The 13898-nt window shown below is 37.8% G+C and overlaps 1 protein-coding gene across 2 annotated transcripts in view; it reads left to right on the forward strand.

The window, feature by feature from the left end:
• The window catches only part of dgcr8 (DGCR8 microprocessor complex subunit), a 48393-nt gene extending 37690 nt beyond the window's left edge, over window positions 1–10703 (forward strand). Inside the window, exons 11-14 of one of the 2 annotated variants that reach the window (XM_043715420.1) lie at window positions 243–349; window positions 4962–5101; window positions 6766–6879; window positions 7245–10703. In XM_043715420.1, the coding sequence (XP_043571355.1) occupies window positions 243–349; window positions 4962–5101; window positions 6766–6879; window positions 7245–7328 (445 nt within the window). In that variant the 3' untranslated portion in view covers window positions 7329–10703. The remainder of the gene's footprint in view (window positions 1–242; window positions 350–4961; window positions 5102–6765; window positions 6880–7244) is intronic. The other variant, XM_043715421.1, reaches the window with a different exon arrangement.
• The last annotated feature ends 3195 nt before the right edge of the window (window positions 10704–13898 follow it).

Here is a 13898-nt window from a genome sequence, read left to right on the forward strand (position 1 = left end):
TTCATTGAAAACTTCTCTCCCTGTCCTTCCCTTTGCAAAACTTAGCTAACATGTTGTCCTTCAGTACTGGCGAATTGAAGTACAGCCTTAATAAATTGGAGTTGCATCTAAGGGGACATTGTTCATCTATGTTCCACATTCTTGTCATATTACCAGTGTGTCTGACTTTAATTGTTTCATTGCTGTGTTTATTAAAGTCTGTTTATGTGAAGCGCTATGAAAGAAAGTATTTTAATTTTCAGAAACCATGGAATGGGCGACACAAGCATCAAGTTTGAGGTAATTCCTGGTAAAAACCAGAAAAGTGAATATGTCATGACCTGTGGCAAGCACACAGTGAGAGGCTGGTGTAAGTATCAAAATTAACAGTGGTCTAGTTTTTTATGTCCAGTGATGGATGTAAAATCACTCCTGTTAGTTTTAAATATGATTTCAAATTGATTTCAGCAAGCTGTATTGAATGCAGGTATATTTTGGATGGTTAAGTCACTTGATTAGAAAGGCAGTACTGTATGCACTTTTTCCATGCCCAGCTGCCTGTTAGGAGACATAGATGGGGAAGGAGGCATGATATTTTCACAATGTGGGTATAGTTGGAAATACTAATTCATTGTTCTGATCATTTGTGGGTGTGCACACATTAATATGTTCACTACTTGTGATTGATTTCATCTTAAAATATCTGACCAAACAACACACCTCTGGTTTTTGAAATAAGACTTTGCTGACTGAATGAAGCTTATTATTAACTGGGTGCTTTTCTTTAGGACCATAGTCAATACTGTTGTGTACAAAATTCTGAATTTTTTCTTACTGTATGACTTTGAGTAGAATATCTAATACCCATCATTAATTGCTGCTATGAAACTGCAGCAACTCAAATTTCATAAAGGCCCCTCAGAAGTAAGCTACGGTGCTGCAATGTAATTGAGTATTTCATTTTTATACTGATTAGGCAGTAGCTTCCACAATTTATAAATTGCACACTCTGACAGTGTTCGTGTTCAGGTACACAATCCTTTATCTGAAATCAGGAAAGCTCCGAAATCTGAAATTTTTTTCATGAAGTTGTTTTTTCCATAGCAAGGTTATTTGGCTTGAGGTTAATCCAACCCGATACCCACTCAACCCACATCACTCAGATGTGACATGGCAGTGTGGCCCAGCACTGACGGGTGTCAATTCTGTCTCCAGGCTTGTAGTACTCACCGGGGCTGTTCACTAAGATTTTTTACATTTCATTGTTAAGCTATCACTTATTCCGAAATCTGAAAAACGTTCTGCATTCCGAAAACCAGCTGGCCCTGAGGGTTTCTGATAAAGGATTGTGTATTTGTATTAATCTTCTGGTCTCATTGCTACACTGTCAAAACATGCAACACAGGAAAAGCACAGCAGGTCAGGCAGGATCTGAAGTGCGTAAGCTCTTCTTCATTGTTGCTACACTGCCAGCATTTTTTAGATTCCCTAATATTTGAATGTTTTAATTTTCCCTTTTTGCTGCCTGCTTTTTAATTTATTTTGTAATACATTTTGTTTTTGTTTCCACCTGATTAACATGCTATTGCTACTAAGTGAGAGAATGTTGCTGTTCATTTGTAATTTTTGAAGGATTCTGTTTTTAAATTTTGTGGTTTTGTCTTTCAGTAAAATCATATATTTAGTACATTTTACTCATTAAAAACTTACAGCATATAATAGAGCTATAACTATTTCCTTGTGTGACCTCACCTGTTAAAATGTTCATTGCATGTATTCACTTAAACCATTTAATTATGGAATCTAGTCTTCTCAAATGCTGATGTGTGCAAATTTGTTGATGAATGATAGCTACAAATCAGGGTGCTTGTTTGTGATATGGGAGATTTTAAACTTCATTATGTATTTTCATTAATGATCCTAATGGCCTGTGTAAATTATGTAAGTAAATACCTGTAATTGTTTGATTGCCATGGTGCAGTCAGTTTGTATTTTTCTTGATTTGTTGTTTATACAATGAATAGTTAAATATTCAGACCAGTTAGATTTCAGCCCTCTGCTGAATTAAGTTGTCAGAGGTAAGAAAGGGTTACTACAGTCAGTTTCAGAATCTCTGGCTTATGGAAGGGAAAATTTGTTGGAGAATGTAATAGTTCTTTAGAACAGGAAGATGCCATTTGGACCTGGTCTGCCATTTAATAAGATTTTAACCAATCTGGTTGTGGTCTCAATTCCACTTTCCTGTCTTCCATCTCATTACCCTGGAATCCTTTGACTGTCAAATGTCCATCTGACTCTGCCTTGAATAAGCTCTAACCCAGCTTCTACTGTTTTTGGTCGAGAGAATTCCACTGAATACCAACTTCTCTCAAGATGATAGATGATTCCTTCATAATAGGAATGATTCAAGTGAATCTTAGTTGTTAAGACTTTTTTTTAACTACTATAAAGAGAAAACTTTAGGATGTAGGTTTGCTCGCTGAGCTGTAGGTTGATATCCAGACGTTTCAGATGAAACGTCTGGATATCAAACCTACAGCTCAGCGAGCAAACCTACACCCTAAACCTCAGCCTGAGCTACAAACCTTGCGAAGAGAAAACTGTACACCATACTCTAGATGTAGTATCACCACTTTGATGCAGGAGTCATAAGAGACCTTCATGCCTGCTCCAAATGATATGAGGGCCAAGTGTTAAGAACTGTTTGCATGTTGAGAATAGCCACCCGAGTGAGTTACCAGGGAGCATCTAATACCAGTGTACCCTAATGAGGAGTCAGTGCCTTTGAGGGAGAAGGTAAAGCCTGATTTGCAGCTCCTTGAGCAGTAAATAACATAAGGTGTAGGAGCAAAGATAGGTAATTCGGTCCATCGGATCTGCTCTGCCATGCAAACACATCACTGCTGATCTGATAATCCTCAACTCCACTCTCCTTTGTTCTCTTACTAATTAAAAGTTTGTGACTTGAAGAATCATCTTTTGAATATGCTCACCAACTAGCCTGTACAGCTCTCTGGGGTAAAGAATTCCAAAGATTCAGTACCTCCAAGAAGAAATTCCTCCTCATTTCTGTCGTAGCTGAGTGACCTCTCGTTTTGAGATTATGCTGTCTGGCCCTAGACTTTCCCAGAAGGGGAAACCAGCTCTCTAAGTCTAACCTGTCAAGCTCCCTAAGAATCTTGTCTGTTTCAATAAGTTGACCGTCAATTTTCTAAAATCTAGTTTAGAAAACTAGAGTTTAGAAAACCCACTTAACATGTCTCATGAAAATACCTCCGTACCCAGCAATCAACCTGATGAACATGCTCTGGATTGCCTCCAATGGCAGTGTCTTTGCTTATATTTAAAAATCTCACAACACCAGGTTTATTTGGAAGCACTAGCTTTTGGAGCACCGCTCCTTCATAGGTAGTTATGGAGCAGGATCGTAAGACACAGAATTTATAGCAAAAGATTACAGTGTCATGCAACTGAAATGATATACTGAATAAACCTAGATTACTGCTAAGTCTTTCATCTTTTAGAATGGGTTGCAGGTTTCAGTTCGTTAATATGTAAATTCCAGAATTTTTTTAAATCACATTCTCAAGATAACTTAAGGTTTTATATTTTAAAAAGTGACAGCTTAGACAATGCATTAAAGGTGTGAGGTTAGACTCTGTATCCCAGTCTTGAGTCAGACTGGTTCAATTTCCAAAGTGGAATTTACAAAATATTACATGGATTGACTGCCTGCAGATGTGTATTTTTTGAGCAAAATAGAATGTATCGGCAAAAAGAATTCTGCAAATACAAATTCACCCCATCGACTTGTGTGCTTGTGTCTGAGAGAGAGAGACAGTGCACGTGAGAGAGTGTGTGTGCACAAGCTGTAAAGTGTATGTGAGAGTCTGATGGGGTTATAAGCCTGAGAGAGGTTGTGCGCCTGTGTATAGTGTACCGGGGTCACCTGTAGTGTGACATGAACCCAAGGTCCTGGTTGAGAGTCACCTGGGTTCATGTCAAAATACAAGTGACCCACTTTTTCTTTTCCTTCCCTCCTTCCTTCCCTCCCTTCCTTTCTCTTTTTCTTTTTTCTTTTTCTCTCTTCCTTTTTCCTCTCTTTTTTTTCTTGTTTTTTTTTCTCGATATATCATTTCAGTTGCATGACACAAATGTTTTGATCCTGCTCCATAATTACCTGATGAAGGAGCAGCACTCTGAAATCTAGTGCTTCCAAATAAACCTGTTCTATAATCTGCTGTTGTGATTTTTAACTTTTGCCCACCCCAGTTCAACGCTGGCTCCTCCACATCTTTGCTTAATTAAGGGGACAATATTCTAGGTGTAGCTTGAATAGCATTACTTTGAATAAATTGAAGTTATTGTGAAAACTGCTGTTATAGTTCTGTTTTTCCACAATAATTGAGCTTTTACCTGTTATAAGGTGTTCTGATTCCTGGTGTAGTATTCACTTTCTGGGTTAATGATGAGTACCTTTATCTTGTCTATATTTCTGATAGTCAAAGGAAGAGCACTTCACTGTTTAAAAACCTAGTAATTAAATTCAACAATATGAAGACTTTGGCTCTCGATAGTGTAGCTTTATCTATTTAGATTAGATTCCCTACACAGATGAGAGTAGTCGATTTTAATTCTTTGTTTCATGAACTGCCAAGATTATTTGAAGGCTGAATTAAAGTTCTATCCATTTGAGTACTAAATCTGGTTATTTCCATGTTTTAATTGCATTTGTTGGGATATCAGTTTCTTTATCATAAGAGGCAAATACAGGCTGAACTAAGTGTACTGTATAAAATGTAAATCTCTCAATCAGTACTGTAATTCACGCTTGCGGTATTGAAGGTGAGGGGGGTTAGCTTAGCAGCTATGCATTAATGTTTACCTCTGGTTAAATCTGGCAATATACGACAGGAACTAAGGCATAGATTTTCTGTTTGTTTTTGTCAACTCTTGTAATTAAAACCTATTGCAATTTGCAGGCAAGAACAAACGAGTTGGCAAACAGCTAGCATCTCAGAAAATCCTACAACTACTACACCCTCATGTCAAGAACTGGGGGTCACTACTACGCATGTACGGCAGGGAAAGCAATAAAATGGTCAAACAGGTAAATTGTGAGGTAATGCATTGAATGTTGTATTTTTGTCGGGGTGGGATCCAGGTCTGGCATACTACATTTGATGTAGAATTGCTCTGTTTTGTAGCAACATAAGCCTTTTAAGAGGGTGCTAATCTCATAATTTTAAGAGGAGTGTTAAACATTTTATTTAAAAAGTGAGGTGGAAAATGCTTTAAATGTAAATAACAGTTTTGCTGCTGAAATTGTTCCAAGTGAGAAATGAAATTATTTTACCAAGAAGTTATTTCACTGTCGCCAAACCTCCTGATATAAACCGTCTAATGTAAATTTTGTGATTTTTAACTTTTGCCCACCCCAGTTCATTTCATTAATATATATTTTTTCCAGTTAACAGAGCAGTTTAAGTATTTTGCTAATGAGTTTTCAGAAGATTTGTTATTTTGCTAATGACTATCAAATTTCTTTACAATTTATGTCTGAAAAGCTTGCATGATAGACTAAGTAAAGCTTTATTTAATGTTTAAAAATACATTTATTCCACCCAAGTGCTTAAGTTAAATGAATAAATTCATCATTTTGATTGGCTTTCATGTCCTGAACAGGCTTCAATGTTAACTAGTTGCTCTGCAGTTGAGTTCACATGTTTAGATGTATGCCAATACAGTTTATGCATAAAGTTCTTCAGAGGTAAAGCAATTTATTTGACAGTCAAGAGAACTGTTTTCTTTGAGGACAAGTACAGTTGCATCCTTTATGTCCACCTGAAAAAGGCAGACAGTTTTGTTTTAATATCTGATCTTAAAGATGCAGCTTCAATATATTATTGTACAGATGTGACTTCAGACTGTGATCACATCTGAATTGGTGTTTGAATGCACAACAATCTAATTCAGGAGTACATGCTACTATTGATTCTGTTGCTTGTTTTGCTGGTGATGATTCCTTGCTTTATTGGATACTGTATTGGGGATTTGTTAGCTCAGTTGGCTGGCTAGCAGTTTCGTGATGTGGAGTGATGCTAATGTTGTGGGTTCAATTCCTGCACTGACTGGGATTGTCATGAAATACTCTCCTCAATTTCTCCCCTAAACTAAGGTGTAAAGATCCTTCAGTTCAACCACCACCAGTCATCTCTCTCTAATGAGAGCAGCTCAGTGGTCTGGTAAATCGATGGTGAATTTACCTTTAAGCACCAAAATGTTGTGCTTCACATTTAAATAAAGTACTGAATATGTTAGTCAAATGGAGCATTTATGGTGCTTGACTTTTTAAATGTTTTTATGCAAGTAGAGTCACTAATATTAGACCTTGATTTGCATTCAATAAGGAGAAGGAATAATTTTCCTTATTGAGCTGCCATGGAAATTCAGTGACATTGAGTTTTGATAGAGTGAAGATCCCCAGTGATTTTGTTTTTGGAAGGTCTGCATTCATTTTCCAGTGAGAACCCTTTAATGTTCAAGACAATGACAGCAATGCATTAAGATATGTCATATTGAGTAAAGTTTTGTATTTCACCTTTTTTATTCAAGATTTCTGAAATGTACCAGTGATTGCCAATGCATTCTGATCAAGACCTGGTTATTATTATTACAGATGGCAAAACAGTTTCCTTCATATGCCAAATCTTGGTAATGGTATATTTGCCTGTACTTTATAGACGACTTACCTAACATGCAATTGCTTCTCCTGTTTTAACACAGGAAATGTCTGATAAAAGTGTGATTGAACTGCAGCAGTTTGCCAAAAAGAACAAACCGAATCTACACATTTTAAACAAGTTGCGAGATGAAATGAAGAAATTAGCACGGGATAGGGTAAATATTTTTGTGTGGCATGGGGTGTATTGCTGGTCTGGTTGATGGCTGAGCAGAGTTCATAGTTTAAGGTGCTATAGTTCCATTAGCTATGTCTCTGGATTTATGTTTTATATAATTGAAGTTTAGTACTTTTGATCTTGTCTTGCCAATTTTTTGGCTCCCATGCTTCCGCTCCTGCCATTCTAACCTGGAACCTTACCCAGTTGGCTACCCTTTGAATGAACCTTAACAATAAGTGTCAACAAACTGCAGTACAAAATTTTGATACTGCACCCTCATGGGGTCAAAAATAATTAAGGGTTTTTTTTAAAATAACAAGCATGTGTTTACATGTAATTTGTTTTCTTCTCTGCTCCATGAAGGAGGAAACGAGGAAGAAGCCGAAGATGACAATAATGGAATCAGCACAGCCAGGCAGCGAACCCCTTTGTACTGTTGATGTGTAAAGCACTGCAAAATGGAGAGCAATAACGCACTGGAGAAACTCATCCTCAACCGTTTCTTTGTTACCTTCTTATAAAGAACATACTATGTTGCAGAATGCACAACCATGTTTAAAGGTTCCTGTAACCCAGCTTGACAGTGTACTGCTTCAGTTAGACATTACTGTTTTGCATAACAACAGGACAACATTTGTGAACCTGAGTTATTGAACTACCCATACCCCTCTCTTTTTCGGAAAAGGACTCGAGGCTAAAAATAGAATGCGATTGCATCAAATGGTGGTGTTGCCCCGGAAAAGGACCTTTCAACATGTGAACATTTTAATTTCAGTTCAATTTTAAGGGAGATATAAAAGCCCAATAAGTTCCCTGTATCTTCCAGCTACAGAATGTCATTAAATTGTCATTCTGCACTGATCTGTTGGTTAGCTAGACCCTATGGGGTAATCTTCTGGAAAAAAATTAAACTTTACATTATTTACCTACAAGCTGGTGCCAGAGAAAATGGCTTTCACTAGACAAACTTTAAGTTATTTCTTTTAATATGAGACATTCTTTTTGTAAACACATTTTAAGCAGTTTATCAAGGAATTTTGACAGTAAGTTACATGTTTTAATGAAGTGACACTTAAACATCATTGAAGAAACACAGTGTTTTATGTGGAGATTGTATGAATTGGGGGTTTTAGGAACCATGGATTTATATTGAACATTTTAGAGCTTGTATTTTGATTGAATAGCCTTTATTTAAAAAAAATCTAATCACTAGTGAAAGGCTCAAAAACTGGCAAAAAAAATTGTGGTCTCCAATCCATGAACATAAAATGTTTTTTTTAAATGCTTTTTGTAGTATTTGTGTTGAGACTTCTATTTTGTTATAGGAGTCTGTTAATATGTATAACTTTTATATGTAAATGGGTCAAAGAACTGGATCCTGTATCAGTAAATATAATGCATGATTGAGACTACACAATCCTGTTGAACTTGTGGTGTTTGGGTTTGACTCTCCACTTCTGTCATTTGGCACGAATACAGAATGTCTCTTTCTGTGACAGTCATGTCACTGTGCCAAATTGATAGTCAGCTTTGGATCAGAGTATCAGAGCTGAAGTAGCAGCTATGTGTTTTCTTCTGATTCTGCTTTGCAGTTATCTGTTAAGACCTGAACTTTCAAGTTTGGACAGTTAGCTCTCAATCAGTATTTTGTTTTGGTAGGAGCTGTTGTAGGCATTTGTACATTGTTGTTTAATTATAGTCTGCCCCACTGTTTTTATTTGTAGAAGAAATCATTAATGATACAAACGAACAGGTTTGATTTGTCTTACTGTTAGAAGTAGAATTGATAAAAAGAATATAATGTTCCTCCACTTATAGTTTAACTTATTACCAGGCATGCAGATTTGGAGGTTTTGATATACAACCTTGAATTAGTTCTCATTGTCTTATACTTTGTGTTGTAAAATGACTTTCCTTTCAATGACTTAATTTTACCTCACTTAAACCCAGGATAACAACCTGAAGGAAACAAAGTACCATGATTAGCTCCAGTGCACTCTTGGTAATGTGAACCAAAGCTTAATAATAGTGTCTTATGCAAACTGACAAACTAATTTTTTAATGCTTGCTGCAGGCTTCAACAGTGGCATAGAAAGGGAGAAACAATATTTTAAAAATTGCAATAACTGCTGGAACAAAAACTTATATTTAAACTGCTGTGCACTGTCATTTTGTGAAGTTTGTGTTTTAAATGTTTACTATTTTTCTCTGTTGAATGCAACTTTTCTTGCCTTTGCACATGAGCACAAGTGCTGCTGCGAGAGAGTCAGATTGTGGTTTTGCGAATTTGCATTTGTGATCAACTAAAGTGTGATTTGAAATGAAAACTAGTTGTCTTACCTTCATCCTAATTGATTTGTACCTTTAACATTGGTATTTGTGTGTATCGATTGTAACTTCTCAGTACATTATATTCAATGTGGCTCTTATTTTTAAAAAGTAAACCCATCAACTAATTTTGCTGCCTAGAAGGTAATCATGAAGTAAAGGATTGTAATTTGACTGCTTTTTTTTTCTCAATCCATAGAAGCAAAAATTATTGTGATTATGGGTTGTATCTTGATAGGGCATAGTGCATTGTTTCATCTTTTTAAGCATGCGTCTGTCTTATTGGTGCATCATTGTGTAAATGGTATTATAGGAAGAAAAACCAATAAGTCTGAAAAGGTGTTAACTCTCATTAAGTAACTACATGATAAATCAGTTCCAGAATTCACTAAAATGTTTACTCTCTTAAATGCATGTCAAGTATGTAATAGATTTCATGTTCAAAATGGGGAGAAAAACTTTTTAAAATAAATAATTGATTACATGCAATAGCGCCCTCTAACACTCCAAGAAAGTTGTTCACATGTTACACGATTTATCAAATTTGGAAACACAGTCAGAGGCAACTGTTTTCTTTTAAACTTGCATTTGTTTTGTTCAAATACTCGGACTTGACCTCACTTTAAATGTAGCTGTCAACCAATTGCAATTACTACTGTTCTTGATGTCTCAAAAATTATTCCAGAAAAGCTAATGGTATTTTGTATGATTTGAAGTGCTTTGGATTTGACTTCTTACAAATTTGCATAAAGAAAATTAATTCCAGTGATTATTGAAGCATACATAGAAATCTGAATTCTCATTAAAATGATTCTCAAGTTTGATTTGTGTTTGGTTTACCTGAAGTCTGCTACCTTGTGTATTTTGAGTTGAGAAAGAGCACTGCAGCTTCCCTGGCTTTACAAACTGATTCACTCGTCTCATCTCCGACCAATTTTCTTCCATCACTGATTATGGTCTTAGTCTGTGGTCTACTTAAAATCAAAGTTCTGTCATCTTTATTATTCAGTCAAGAAATCTCCTGTGACTGGTGAATGAAGTTTCTCGCATTGAAATACAAATTTTGTTAATGTAAGTTCTCAAAAGGTGGAATGTTAACGGGTGAAGTCATTCAGAATGGATCATTTGTTCTAATTTGCCAAGAAATAAGAATTGTCGTTGCAATTTATGAAAGGTTGATGTGGAGTGTTTTTTTTTTGAACTAACAACATAATATCCAGTTCATGTTGTGCCCTGTGTTTTTAAATTGAGAGATCAGGGAACTTGCAGTGCAAAGATGGTACTGCAATGGCAAATTGTATATTGCGTGCAGTTGCCACAGCAACAGTGCTGTTTTAAGTGACTTTCAGGCTTCATGTATATGTCCTTCAACCTATGCTTGCTGCAACCTGCACAGCCATCTGGATGTTTGTGTGGTCCATTTTGTGTGATACGTATTTTTATTTTTGCTCTGTAGTTTGAAGCAATAAAGTTTGATAATTCATTACAAAACCAGTACTGTGCCTAGTCCTTTATTTTCATTTCATTGTACAAGTAGACACCCTTTATTTGAAATCCGAAAAGCTCCAAAATCCGAAAGGTTTTTCATGAAGTTTTTTTCTCATTAACAAGGTTGCTTGGCGTGTTAACAGTTAACCCAACTCACTCAGATGCAACATGGGGGGATATGGCCCAGCACTGGCAGACTTCAATTCTGTCTTAGGGCCCATATTACTCAGTGAGTCTGCAGTTCGCTAAGATTTTTACATTTTCACCATCAAACTCGCTTATTCTGAAAAAGCCTCATACTTTCCACTCTATCCATGCCATTCACAATCTTATAAATTTCTATCCGGTCTTAAACTCCTGCCTTCCAGTCTATCCAACCTTTCTTGTCATCAAATTTCTACGGTGTGGACACAGACCATTTGGCCATAAAGTCCACAATGACCCTCTGAAGGTTGTCCCACCCAGACTCCACCTGAAACTGCATTTCCCATGGCTCAACCACTTAACCTGCACATTATGGGCAATTCAGTATATCCAATCCACTTACCCTGCACATCTTTGGGCTGGGGAGGAAACCAGAGCACCTGGCAGAAACCCACGCAGACTGAGAGAATGCGCAAACTTCACAGTCACCCGAGGCTGGAGTCAAATCTGGGTCTCTGGTGCTGAGAGACAACAGTGCTAACCATTGAGCCACTGTGCATCCTTTCTTCATAGCTAAAATTCCCCATACCAGGCAACATCCTGGTAAGCCTTTTCTGTACCTTCTCCAAAGCATCCACATCCTTCTGGTTGGGTACAATTCTGGTCACCACACTGTTTCAAATGTGGCCTAACTAAAGTCCTATACAGCTGCAGCTTAACTTGCCTATCCTTCTAATGAATGATCTGGAGTTGCCAGTGTTGGACTGGGGTGGACAAAGTAAAAAGTCACACGCCAGGTGACCACTTCACCTGTTGAAAGATCAGTGCTCTGAAAGCTTGTGATTTGAAACAAATCTGTTGGACTATAACCTGGTGTAATGTGACTTTTTGAATTTGACCTTCCAATAAAGGGAAGGCTTTTTTTTTACTATTATCTATCTGTGCTTCCACCTTCAGTGATCTGTGGTCCTACACACCCAAATCCTGTTGCATGTCAATACTCCTAAAGGTTTTACCATTCACTGTATAATTTCCACCTGTACTTGACCTTGCAAAGTGCATCACCTCACATTTGTCCAGATTAAACTCCATCTGCCATTTTCTGACTGCCTCCAAATGAGCTACAGTGCTGTATCCATTGACAATTCTCACTATCTGCAATTTCTCCAATCTTTGTCTGCAACCTTACTAATTAGACCATGAGGCATTGAAGTGTTCAACAGCTGCTTAGAAGTTCTGAGTAATGAAATAAATAGCAGGTACTTTTGCAAATAATATACAAAAACCCAGAAGCATTCAAGAACCAAAAGAAGACTTGGACATAATGGCTTTGACTCACTTTCCCCTTTTCATGTTAATTTATTCGGTTAATTTTAAATTTAATGTGAACTCAATTATAGGTAAGTAGGGGAAACAAAAATAAAAATTGCTGGGAAAACTCAGTATGAATGGAAGCACAGTTAATATTTTGGATTCAGTGACCCCTCTTTAAAACCGATGTTAGAAAATATATGGCTGAAAATGTGGAGAGGGTGTGAAGATGGAGCCCAGAAAGAGAAACAGGGTCTGGGTAAAAGTCGGCCTAGGGCAATCAATAGTTGCTAATGGGGTCATTAATGGATGCCAATAGGTTCTTTGTAGCAGCAGTTGGGATAAGAACATGAGAGAAGGTGCTCAGGCCCTAACATTATTTAATCCGATATTAAGTTCTGAAGGCTGCAAGGTCCTGCTTTACCTCAATTTCAGAATTTCCCTGATCGTGGGTTCAAGTTGTTGCCTCTTCACCATGGAATGCAATCCCTTTACAAATCTATCCCCATCAGGATAGTCTCGGCTTTAAGGTTCTTCCTGAAAAATAGGCCTGAACTGTCCCCATCTTTCTCCATATGTATGAGCTCATCCTTACTTCAGGTCAGAGCCCAGTTATGCTTGCCTCTTTGTAGGGTGCAAGGAACATTCCTTGTTCCAATTATACTCTGGCCTCCACCCTAATTCTTTCTCCAGTATATCAATGACATTATCAGTGCTGCTTTCCCCTCTCGTCCAGAATTGAAATAGTTTATGAGCATCTCTTCTAATTTCCATCCTGCTTTCACCTTCGCTTCTGATATCTCCATCTCCTCTCCATTTCTGAGGTTAGGCTGGCCACCACTAATCATTATAAACCCACTGACTCCACTGTTACTTTGACTATGCATCATCACACTGGACTTCCTGTGAAGATTTCTCGGTCAGTCACATCTGTTCCAAGGATGCCAGTTTCTACAAGGGGACCTCTGAAATTTACACCACTTCCCCCAACTGAGGATTACCCAGCACTGTGGTTGACAGACCCTCTCAGTCAAATCTGACCCATCTCCTACATTTCAACCCTGACTCCTCCTCTTCCCTCACATAACATTGATAGGGTCCCTTGGTCCTCACAGCATCCATATACAAAGGATTTTTAGCACTATTTCTTCCACCTCCAACAGGATGTCATGACCAGACACATTCACTCTCTCAGCGGAGCAGGTAAGGGCTGTTTGGCAGTGGCTGCTTGAAGGCTTGGTGACGTTTGTTTAACGGTTTAAATTTGAAAGGTTTTTTTTAAAAAAGCGCGGAGCAGACCCGGAAGCTGGTGTAGCGCAAGCTTACCTGGGTAGGTTTTTTTTCCCTATAAAAGCGCACAGGAGAGGAACCCGAGGCACTACAGAGGTAGTGCCTCCCACCCGCCGCCCTTTAACCTAATAATAAGATCCGTTGTGGTAAGTAGGTAAGTGCTGCATTTTGCTTGTTCTATTCTACAGAGGTAGTGCCTCCCACCCGCCGCCCTTTAACCTAATAATAAGATCCGTTGTGGTAAGTAGGTAAGTGCTGCATTTTGCTTGTTCTATTCTTTAGACCTAGTTTTTTTTTAAAAGGTTACTTTTAGAGGGATGGCAGTGAAGGCAGTGCAATGTTCCTCTTGCAACATGTTTGAGGTGAGGGATGCCATGGACGTCCCTGCTGATTACACTTGCAGGAAGTGCACCCACCTCCAGCTCCTCCAAGACTGTGTTAGGGAACTGGAGCTGG

Source organism: Chiloscyllium plagiosum, chromosome 25, assembly GCF_004010195.1.
Source record: "Chiloscyllium plagiosum isolate BGI_BamShark_2017 chromosome 25, ASM401019v2, whole genome shotgun sequence".
In the NCBI taxonomy this organism is placed as follows: Eukaryota; Metazoa; Chordata; class Chondrichthyes; order Orectolobiformes; family Hemiscylliidae; genus Chiloscyllium; species Chiloscyllium plagiosum.